This window comes from Nyctereutes procyonoides, unplaced genomic scaffold (assembly GCF_905146905.1).
Source record: "Nyctereutes procyonoides isolate TBG_1078 unplaced genomic scaffold, NYPRO_anot_genome, whole genome shotgun sequence".
Lineage (NCBI taxonomy): Eukaryota > Metazoa > Chordata > Mammalia > Carnivora > Canidae > Nyctereutes > Nyctereutes procyonoides.
In genome coordinates this window covers 26,733,146-26,745,835 of record NW_026575035.1, presented here as the reverse complement: position 1 = coordinate 26,745,835, position 12,690 = coordinate 26,733,146, and the positions used below count along the sequence as shown (strand labels likewise).

General features: G+C 31.0%; 1 protein-coding gene across 1 annotated transcript in view; it reads left to right on the top strand.

Moving 5' to 3' along the window:
• The window catches only part of SNTG1 (syntrophin gamma 1), a 732,034-nt gene that overhangs the window by 536,266 nt on the left and 183,078 nt on the right, over window positions 1-12,690 (top strand). Inside the window, exon 8 of the mRNA XM_055318336.1 lies at window positions 7,771-7,873. Within this exon, the coding sequence (XP_055174311.1) occupies window positions 7,771-7,873 (103 nt within the window). The remainder of the gene's footprint in view (window positions 1-7,770; window positions 7,874-12,690) is intronic.

Sequence of the window (12,690 nt, the reverse complement as noted above, 5' to 3'; positions counted from 1 at the left end):
AACTGTTGCAATATTTACATTTAAATACATTGCTATCTCTCCATATGAGGCTTTACAAATGTAGGTGTGTCCTTTAAGTTTTGCATTTGTAATTGAGTTTAACAAGTTCTTTTCACCCCTAGATTTTACATGGAATCCTACACGTAATTTCTTACATTATATTGCTAGTAGTATTTACATTTGACTCTAATTCATTGACTTACCATTAGTATGTTCTTTAAAATTGTGTCCTATTTCATTTTCTTCTGAAAGGATAGCCAGATGTGTTTGTACTACTTATTTTAATCAGTCTTTTAAACACTAAATTTAAAAAGTCTCTCATATATTAAAAGTTCAAGTATATTAAAATCCATTTTGTAGTTTTTATCGATTTCTATTGATTAGTCTATTTGTATATCAATAATATACAGATTTAATTAAATAACATAATAATATATTCAGACAAGGAGAACTCAATTCCTCCCAATCCCTGATGCTATTCTTTAAGCATAAAATATTTTTGGATATTCTGGAAATGTTGAGCTAATTTGTTCTTACTGAAAATTTCACCAAGTATATGGTATATCCTTGCAAGGCTTTAGATTTTGATTTCTATCCTTCAAAAAAAAAAAATACAATTTACTTTAAAGCAATCTATGCTTTGAAAAATCTAAGGATTTTATGGGCTTTTTCTCCCCAGATTTTTAATATTTTTTCCTGGTTCTTATGGCTAACACAGGAAGAAGATATTTACATTATAATGATCCTCTATGAAGCTACCTTAACACATTATCTTTTAAAATCCAATCAGTGTTTTAGTGGGGAATTTTTTTAAGTACACAATTATATTTTTAATAATGAGTTGGTTTTATTTTAATATTCATGTAGGTTTATTTTCTTATTTTACTGTATTTGCTAGAACTCATAAAATATTTTTGAAAAATAATGGAGACAGTGAGCATCTTTATCAATTACCTGATTTTAATTAATATAGTATCTTTGAAAAAAATAATATAGTATCTTTGTTTTAACATCTGGGATAATTTTTGCTGCTTTTTTAAACAACTGTAGTAAGTTTACCCACCCAAAATTCTATAATGAAGACTTTTTATGAGATGTGTTATGCCAGACTCTTTGAATGTGAACAAGATATATAGCCTGTTATCCTTGCATAGCACACATTTTCATGGTACAGAGATAGAAGAATATTAGACACGATATGTCAGTGCAGTATGGAGTATGTAGGAATGTTCTAATAGGTATGAAAGATGACAGAACAAGAAACTGAGGACAGCGATATGTGGAGAGCTATAATTTTAAATAAGTTGATGAAGATAGGACTTATTGGGATGACTTTTGAAGTAGGCGTAAAGGAAGTAAGGATGTTAGCCATGCAAATATTTAGGGAGAGACCATATTAGGCTCAAGGAACAGCCAGGCATATTCAAGAAATATCACAAGATTTTCTTCTGTTCCTATTTTTCTCAGAGCTTTTATTAGAAAGTATAGCTTAGTTTGACCAAATGTCCTTTCAGACTCTAATGAAGAGGATAAAATTTTCTCTCTCTAATCTACTTTCTGAATGTATTAATAGATAAGTTATATATGTTTAACTTGATTAAATTAGTTACGTTGTTAATAACCTCGATATTTATCTAGGCTTGTTGTTTTGAAATAAAGCCTATTTGGTCATGGTACAATTTCATTTGTCATTTGTAGGATTCTATATGTGAATAGTGTATTTAAATTATTACATCTGTATTTACATTAACAGTGGTCTTTTGTTTCTTCATATGTCAGCACTCATTATTCATTTTCATTTTAGTTTTATTTAGTGACATGAAGAAGCTTTAATAACTTTATGCCGGAAAAATTTCTTCTTTAAGAATTAGATAAAACTTAGCTTTGAACCCAAGTGTTCCTGATCCTTTTGTGAATTAAAGATTTCATGAATTTTAAAATTTAGTTAAACTGGCTTAATAAAACATAAACTAGGCAATTGGGCATATGACAATAAGAAGATAAAAGTAAAATAACACTTGAATTATTGAGGAAATCATCTTGGAGTTAAAATAAATACTATAACAGCATTTTTATAACCATGGGAACTAGCTAACAATATATTCTGCTTGTTATGTTGAAGTTCAATATATCTATCATATGACTTTTCACCCACTTTTGTTATATAGAATCTTGCTCTAATGGAGTCTTTGAAAGTGATAGAATTATTTTTAGTCATAGTTTTAAATATTCTAGGAAAATTTGCTCAAGTGTTTCAACATTCTTTCCTCACTAAAGTTAAATGGTTCTTTTGCCTATTGAAATTCACTGATATTATTACATCCTGATTTTAAGAACTTAAATTTACTATCCACTCAAACTTTATTCTTGATTGTAATATTTACCAAAACTCAAAAATTACTGTATACTTGAACACTGTTTTAGCCTGAAACTTTAGGAATTCAGAATTATTAAAATGTTAGTAGTCCTTTTTTAAACATATAACCAGATATACATTGGTGCCTGTGACTTTTTATTTTAAAATAGCATAAAATTTGGACTAGAAATGCCTGTATACTTGTATTCCTTTGCATATATATGGAGCGTTTTCATAAATTAAAATGCAGGAAATACAAAGAAATGAGTGAATGCATCCTCAGGAATGTCACATTACCTTTTTGGAACTGCTTTATCCATGATAATTCTGGTCCTCATGCCCTATTCCATCTACTCCTGGCTCTTCTAGCACCGTTCTGTATCTACTAGTTATAGTAATAAAAGGTGAGAGATGACAGTTTTAAATATTCCCAAATCTCTTCTTTCTTTCACATTGCTTCCTCTAAATTCTAAATTATAGTTGATTTTTCACAGGTCACCCACTACTTCCAATGGTGATGTGATATGATCTTCCTAGATATAGTTCTATACCCTATTTTCCAATTGGATAATCTCTGCTACTCCACTTGATTTACTATCAACCCAGTAGCACCAATTCTTGCGACTATTGTGGAGTCCGTTCTTTGTCAAATGTCTCTCTTAAAAGGCTCTATCTCCTGCCCTGAAAACTGGCAGCCACTGTGACCCCAGGTATAATCTGTAGGTATGAATGTATTCACCTGCACTCACACTACAGAGAGGATAGTGTGCTCCTCATTTGCCACCCTGCAGATTCCTCTGAAACCTGAATGTGAATGCAGATGGTCAGGGCCAGAGGACCCTCTAACTCCACTAATGAAAGCTTTTAAAATACAATTTCCTCTCACACTCTTACTCTATAATACATGTTTTATAAATAAAATTTTTATAAAATAAATTTTTATAAAATAAAAATCAAGGTTTTCCCCACAATTAATATAAACAAAAAGTGATTACATAATAATATATATAATAAAAAGTGATTTTTTTTATTCCATGTTGACATGTAATTACTAGTTAACATCAGCAGCAAAGCATGTGATTGTATCTAGTGTTAGCCTTGTTTTGTCTGTAAGGCAACCTGTTTAAAACCATTACTCAAAGTCACATCTAATTTCCTTTTCAGCTAGAGTCAGGGCTTTAAGAAAATGATGTACTGCACTTAGCAATATGTCAAGAAAGAGAAGTCAAATGTTAATGTGGAATTTTACGTAACTGTGTTCCATCACTGTCATCAGTAAGCGGCAGTCTTGCTCTCTGGAGATCTAAATCTTACTTGGTAGTTCTAGCATCATGCTAGGCTACTTACTATTATCCTCACAAACTTTCTTATTTCCCTTCTTGCTACTTTTGCCCACATACACAGCCAAGGCAGTAATGATAGAATAACTGTGATAATTACTATTAGATCAAAATGCACATTTGATTTGCATCATACAATGTGAGTAAAAATGAAAAAAAATAGCTTGATTTATTGGTGCAGATTTCTGATTTTGCAGGAAGATGACATTCATCATTACTCATGATGTAGAACCTGTATTTTCCAACCTGACAGTATCAAGCTGATGAAATACGCATTCAAAGCAATAGTAGCAAAGCGGAGAAAATTTTGAAAAAAAAAAAAAAAAAAACCCTCAATCATGTTCAATGAAAAGAAATGAATATTCCTGCATTTATTAAGAAATGCATATGTGGCAAGGACTTGAACTTGTTACTCGGTTCTCAGAAAGAACCATAACTGAGCTTTTAGTAAAAAACAAACCTAAGTTATCTATGGTGAGATTTTACAATTAAAATTATTATTTTTATTTTTCTCAATTACACTTGAATGAAAACTTCAAGACTGAAGTACATATGTAAAGCAGTTGTCCATTGCCTATTTTCGAGGGAACCATATTTAACTTCTTCATGTTTATTCTCATATTTACCCTTAAGATACTCATACTGTTATTTATTATTTAATGGTAGAAATTATTTGCTGTACATTTACTATAGAATGTAACCATTGGCCTATTGTGTTCCACCGTCCCATATATTACACTGACTAACAAATTCTCAATACAATTATGTAATAATGATTATATCAGTGTTAAGTGCTAATACAAAACATAAGTTCATAAGTTCATACTAAGCCAAAAATTGAATTAAAAAAAGACATTGGTACCTTGAATAGGATTGTCTTGCATCTATAGAAAAATAGGAGAAAATTGTTATCTTTACAGTATTACACCTAGTGATCCATGGCATAGCATGTCTTCCATTATTTAAAAATTAATGTTATATTTGTTTGTTGATATTGAATCAAAACCAGTTGACCCTTGTATTATTCAAAGACAAAATTTAACCAAGTAAATTTGAAAGTCTAATGCACTTTGTTAAGCCATTTATGAATCAGGCAGTATCCCATCCAACAAGTAGAAAGGAGCTCCAAGTTTCTGTACAAAGTGGGAGAATTTTATATGCACACATGAGAAGGGACAATTAGTCAAAAAGAAAGAAAGAAGAAAGGCAAGGGCAAGAGGCCCTCATAGATGGATTACTTCATCTTCCTTTGGGGAATGGAGAGCACCCATGGGACAGATCACCTCCTTGGTGCTAACCAGAAAACTCCTGACTATTTAAGACTACATTTCTGGGAGAAATTGGAACTGCAATTAGATTAGGTATTAAGCCCTAGTTTGGTGACAGCCTAACATATATTACTCCATTTTGGGCCTATGGTTTTCTTTCTAACAGCTTATTACTTTGTATCTACACTATTCTATGCTAAACACCCTTAGTAACTCAACTAGTAATATCTAATGTAATGATGTCTACAGGTTCCCAAAGATTATTTATGCTCAAAATTATTTTATCTCTGAATAATGATAGTTTTATTGCTTCTTTCAATTTTTGTGCATTTTATTAGCTCTTTTCTTGCCGAATTGCAGTAAGACCTGAAGAAAGATTAAAAGAAACAAGATGGTGGACATTTTTGTCTCATCTCTGATCTCAGAAAGAAATGTCTCAATAAATAACCATTAACAATGACATTTCTTCTAGAAATTTCTATATCCTCCTTATTTTTTTAAAAAGATTTTATTTATTTTTTATTAATGAGAGATACAGAGAGATGCAGAGACACAGGCAGAGAGAGAAAAGCAGGCTCCATACAGGGAGCCTGACTTGGGACTCGATCCCCGGTCTCCAGGATCACACCCTGGTCTGAAGGCAGGCACCAAACCGCTGAGCCACCCAGGTGTCCCTATATCCTCTTTATAATATGAAGATACTCTTTTTTATATGCAGTTTTCTGTGAATTTTTATCAAATGTATTTTATTAAATGCTTCTTTGCATCTATTTAAATTATTACATAATTTTCTTCACTTTTAAACTTTTTTCCACTTTTAATGTGATAAAATATATTACTTTTTCCTGCATGTGAGTGAATTTTATTCTGTCCTCAAGTTTGTGAATTCTATTTTTTGTCATTTGACTGATTCTATCTTCTGTCATTGAGCCAAAAACTTAAAAATAAGTTTTTTTTAAATTTATGTTAATGTATTTTTTAGTTCATTAGTTTTCATTTGGTCCTTTTTCAAAATTTGTATTTCTTTGCTGAGATTTTGTAATTTTTCATTTGATTCAAGGGATTTGTATTTCTTGTTGAAATATTTTTATTAAGGTGGCTTTAAAATCCTTATCAGATAATACCAGTTTGTAATTCATCTAGTTGGAGTTAGCTATCTTTTATCACTCAATTTGTGATTTTCCTGGTTCTTAGTGAGACATGTTATTTTATTGTATTCTAGCCACTTTCTTATTATTTTGAGCCTATGGATCTTATATAAGATTTTTTTTTTTCCTTTTTAACAGGAATTCACTTTATTTACCATACAGGTCATAGCCTAATTTTGTGGACTGTGGTCCCATTGCCAATATACTTATTTAGAACAGTGTTTGGCTTCTTTGATCAGATTGATTTCCCACTGTTCCCTGCTGATGCTGTTTGAGGAGATGGAAACAGTTTTCTCAGGCTGGGCCCCTGGAACCACTAAGTAAACAAAGGGATGCTTTTTTTTAACATTTTTTTTAAGATTTTTTTTTATTTATTCATGAAAGACACAGAGAGACAGAGAGAAGCAGAGACACAGGCAGAAGGAGAAGCAGGCTCCATGCAGGGAGCCTGACGTGGGACTCGATTCCATTCCGGGTCTCCAGGATCACACCCTGGGCTGAAGGCTGTGCTAAACCGCTGAGCCCCCAGTGCTGCCCCAAAGGGATGCTTTATCCAGCAGTGGGTAGAAGTTGCTCTGTTGGGTGAGGGCATAGAAAACATCCCTTCTCTGTGCTATTCCTTCTGTCCTGGGATCCCTAACAAGTTCTTTTTTCTTTCTACCTTTCAGAGTTTGATTTGCATTTCAGTTGTCTCTTGCAGGTTTTTAGGTGTTTCTAGTTACTGAGGGAGAACAAAGATGAAGTCATGCCATCTTCTCCAGACCAGAAGCCATTCTAAATCATTTTGATAGCTAATTCTCTAATGACTGGAGGTTGAGCATTTTTTCTAGATGTTTAATCACAACCTATGTTCCCATGTTTATTAACTGCCTTCGCTAATTATTCATAATTCTCCTTTTAGCTGATGTGAGATTTTAAAATTATAAATATACCTATATCTTTTCTAATATGTATATTACAGATAACTCCTCAACTTCTTGTACTTCTTTTAGTATTTCTTATGTTTGTCTTGATACAATTTTTGAAGAAATTGGTGTTATTTTAACTAGTAGAACTAGGCCTATTAATCTATAATTTGACAAGTGTTGAGAGTTGATGATAACAGTCTCCACCATTATTCCAAGTCTGCAGGGAAAGGAAAATAAAGTATGCAATGATATAACAAGAAAATAGTATCTATTTATTTTTTGCAAAAGTCTTGAATGAATTGGGCCAATTTTGTTTAATTTGGATTAGACCTTTCATTGACATACAGAGTCATTTATTTTTTGTCTGTAGGTGGTATATAATACAGGTTCAATAAATACTATTAAATTAATGACACAGTGGCTTGAGCACCATATCTTTCTGTAAATGTCATAATCTCTCATATTGCCTAATATAGACTATATACTAAGAGACCTCTATAAGTATTAAAGGAAAATGATAACATCGTGAACGAACAGAGAGGACCACCAAATGGTGGGAAGAGGAAGAAGTGATGGCTGTATTCCTACAATGTTACATAATTCATTCCTCCTATCTTTAATGAAATGTTCTGACCACTAGGGAAAAAAGAGAGGTGGAAAAGACAGCAAATCACTTCAAGGTTTTGCAATCATATAACATACTTTGTGACCACACAAGTAACAGTATTATTTCATTCTTTTTTGTATTAGGTTCAGGTGCTTCGGAATGCTGGAGAAGAAGTGACCCTAACAGTGTCATTTTTAAAAAGGGCACCTGCTTTCCTCAAACTCCCACTGAATGAAGATTGTGCATGTAAGCATTTATGAAGAATAGGTAAAATGCTCACATCATCATATTTACTTTCTAAACCATTATTTCCTGACAGTAATTGGTAATTTTCTTAAAGTTGAGATTTCTGCTTGAATACAAATATTTTTATAACACAAAACATTCTATGAATACTTATGCAAAGGGAGCAGATGTTATTTTTGTTTTAGAATGTACTCAGCACGTTTACAGTTATTTGCTAACCTATAATTAGAGGCATAGTATTTATTGTAAAAATAGTATCACATCAACTACACACATTTTGTATCTCTATTATATTTCATTCATAATAATTGACTAATATATTTTCTCTAACTATGAAATGATATACTTTCATTTGTCTACTGGACTTGCTAAACAAGCATTTACACATAAGTTAGTCCTGCTGAGGCTTGGAAGATTGAAGGAAACCAGTTCATGTGGAAACTCATAAGAGTAACTTTAAAATCTCTGTATCAATTTATACATTAAGAAATAAAATAGGGCCGCCCCCGTGGCCCAGCGGTTTAGCACTGCCTTCAGCCTGGGGTGTGATTCTGGAGACCAGGGATCGAGTCCCTCATCAGGCTCCTTGCATAGAGCCTGCTTCTCCCTCTGCCTGTGTCTCTGCCTCTCTCTCTCTCTGTGTGTGTCTCTCATGAATAAACATAACATAAACAAAATCTTAAAAACAAAATATCATCTAACATTTTTGCTAAAAATCAAAGAATATATTTTTGAGGCATAATTTGCATGTAATGAAATGCAAAGATCTTGAACAATTGGATTGGTTCTGACAAATGGACACATTTGCTTAATCCACATGCCTTTAAATCACAGAAAGTCTCCTCTGTGCCTCTTCCCAATAAATAACATCCTCAGAAACAGCCATTAATTTGATTGCTTAATATCATATATTCTTTTTGCTTCTCCTAAGACTTTTTTTAGAATGGAATCATGCTGTATTTACTCTTGTGTCTGGCTTCTTTCATAATGAAAAATCACATATATTTCAATTGTTTTTTCTTTTACATTGCTGTGTTATATGCCATTAAATGAATATGTGAAAGTTTGCTAATTGTTCATCTATTGATGGATAACAGAGCCGTTTCCTGTAATTTGCCACCATAGATAGAGCTATTATGAACATTTTTGTAAAAGGTTTTTGAAAGTCTTCCAGTTTTATGTCACTACCATAAGTACTTAGGAGTGGAATTGCAAAGTCACCAGGTAGATGTATAATTAACTTGTTACCTAACTGCCAAAAAATATTTCTAAAACGGACTATATTTCTAGACCTCTTACTCTCCACTCCAGCAATGTATGAGAGTTCTGGTTGCTCTGCATTTATCACAATATTTTATGGTCACAGATTTTTTTAAATTTTATTTATCCATGAGAGACACACAGAGAGGAGGGGCAGAGACACAGGCAGAGGGAGAAGCAGGTTTCTTACAGGGAGTCTGATGTGGGACCTAATCCCAGATCCCCAGGATCACGCCCTGGACTGAAGGTGGCGCTAAACTGCTGAGCCACCCGGGCTGCCCACTTTTTTTTTTTTTTTTTTTAGATATTCTATCAAGTGTGCAGAAGCTTATTATAGTCAAAATTGCATTTCTGTGAAGACTAATTATGATCATCTCCTTATGATGTATCATTTGCATATATCATTAGTTTATATATCTTATTTTGTAATGTGTCTGCTCATGTTTTGCCTATTTTTCTGTTAGTATGTCTTCATATTATTGTACTGCAGGAGTTTAAGATTATATTCTGTATACAATCATTGTTGGCTATATGTATTACAAAAATATTCTCTCAGTCTATAAATACTGTATTTTACCTAAAACTGTCTTAAGTTTGCAGAAGCTTTTAATTTTGACAATATCTAATCTACCATTTTGTTGTTCTTTTGCATATGGTTATTTTTTTCTGTATCTTCTTTAAGAAATATTTGCCTACCCCAAAGTTGCAAAGAAATTCCCTACATTTTTCCTAGAAGCTTTATGTCATTGGGTTTTAAGTTTAAATTTAAAGTCCACCTTATATTAATTACTTTTTATGTCTGAGCTAGGAATTTATAATCAAAAAGTTATTTTATTTCCATTAATTTTGGGGTCTGTTTTTCACCATAACTACCATGTTGATGACATAGGATAGGTTTTCCAATTTTGCGATTTTTCAGTATTATTAACTCTTCTAGGCTCTTTACATTACTGTACATATTTTAGAAATAACACATGGATTTTTACAAAACCCAATTATGATTCTGATTTATAGATAATTTTGAGAATTAACACATTAACAACTTTAAATCTTTCAATCCATGAACATGATATAACTTTCCATTTATTTATGTTCTAATTTTCTCAGCAACATTTTAATGCTTTCAGTGGGAAAGTCTTGCATATCTTTCATTACATTTATTTCTAGGAATTTTTTATTTTACCATAAATGATATTTAAAAATAGTTGTCCAGTTATTGTTGCTAACACATAGACATAGTTTATTTTTATACATGCACATATTCTGCATCTATTAGTTCTGTAGGATTTCTGGTATATTCTTTAAGGCTCTCTAATTATATTATCTGTAAATAATGAATTCTGCTTCTTTCTTTCCAATCTATATTTTTAAAATTCCTTTTTCTTGCCTATTGCAATGGCTAGGACTTCCAGAAAATGTTATACAAAGTATTAAGAATAAACATCCTTCTCTTGCTCAAAACATTAGAGGAGAAATTTCCAGTTTTATATCAATAAATATGATATTAGCTCTAGATACTCACACATGCCCTTTATTAGGTTGAGGTACTGTTCTTTTATTCCTGGGTTACTGTGCATTTTTCTTTTTTTTTCTTTTTAACATAAGGAGATATTCAATTGTCACAATTTTTTTTATATTCATTGAGATATATTTTTCATCTTTTTATAATTCTGCTGATATGGTGAATTTTAAAATATTTATTTTGAATGCCAAATTAAACTTGTATTCCTAAGATAAACACCACATGATCATGAAATGTTAAAGTATATTTAATATATTACTGGTTTCAATTTGTTAATATATTAAGACTTTGTAAAAAATATGTTCATGAGGGATATCCATATGTACATTTTGTGATGTTTTAGTGGATTTTGGTACCTGAGTTTTTGATGTTTTCAGGTAACCATGAAAGGAGGTAACAACCCCTCCTTTATATTCATAAAGAATTTTCTTACCAGTAATAGTATATTCTTCTTAAATAATTTAATAAATTCACCAAAAAGGCAACTTGACCCTAGAAGTATAGTTTTTATTTTGTATAAATTAATCTCTTGAATTCTTACAGGATTTTTCTAATACTTTTCTTCTTCTTTTATAAGTTTTGGTAAAGTGTTTTTCACGATTTTTTCCATTTTAGTTATGAATTTATTTGCATGAAATTATTCATCATATCCTTTAATTATTCCTTTTGATGTTTGTTGGCTTGCAGTAATAGTATCTTCACATTCTTGATATTAATAACTTGTGTTTTCACACTCTGTTGCTACATCATTTTTGCTATGTGTTTTACTAATCTTTCCAAAGAACCTATTTTTCTCTTGACTAATTTTGTCTATAATTTTGTTCTAATCTTACTATTCTCAACTTTTATTTTTATTATTTTCTATCTTCTACTTACTTTGATTTAATTGGCTCTTTCATATCTAACTTCTTAAAAAGAAAGCATAGATCACTGAACTTGTATCTTTTTCCTATGCATACATTTAAATCTTTGAATTTCACTCAAAAGACTGCTTGGATCTGTCACAGAATCTGACATATAATTTCATTCTGTTAAAAGTGGATATAAATTTTAAAGTAAAAAAAATTTAAGTAATGTTTTTATTCATTAAAATGTTGTCTCATAAAATACAATGCAGATAAACATCAAAATAAAAATTAGCTAAAACAAAGTATGAAATTGTTAACATTTAAAAGTGGAAAAACTGTATTTATGCTAGTTTGGTAGAGAGACCTACAATCCCCTTCTTAGAGCCAGGAAAGCTATGGAACTTTAAAGTGATAAAAAAGAGAACAAAATTATTTGGGTTTTTTTTTCAACACATTAATATTAAGAGTGTTACTTATGACCTCTGATGCTTGAATATAAGTATAATATTTCAAGTAAAAAATGGGAGTCAATTATATTAATAGTGCATATTTATCAACATTAGCACCTTCAATATATACAATGTTTTCCCCCCACAAAAAAATCAAAAATTTTAAAAATGTATTCTAATCTTAACTATAAAAATTTCTGAATTGTGAAATCTCGGTTTAAGACATACATTACTCATATTTAGAGAAAGATATTAGTAGGCTTCTCATGAGAATCTGATATGAAGTTTTTTAGTTTGTTTCACCAATTTAGATGGCATCAGTGAAGGTACTTCCAATTATAACATATACCAAGAGCATTTATAAAGAAAGATCCCATGCAAACTTATTTTGCATCATGGAAAATTATGGTATCTAAAAATATAACTTGCTGGTAGGTTGAAACATAATGATAAATAGAATTATGTAGACAACTCAAATCCTGCACCGTTATAATTATGGATCATAAGTGTAGGTCACTTTGGATAATGAAATGAAATAATAATTTTATAAGATTATATGTTTTTAATAATAAAGCCTTGCAATATTTCTGAAATCAAAGATAAATACATGAGTCTCTTTCAGGGTCCCACTTACCTTATTTGGCAAAACTCTGGCTTTGATATAAGTGAAATAATAATTTATTTTACTACCTGATTTTCTTGACATTACTGAGTATATGGAAATATATAATGTAGAAT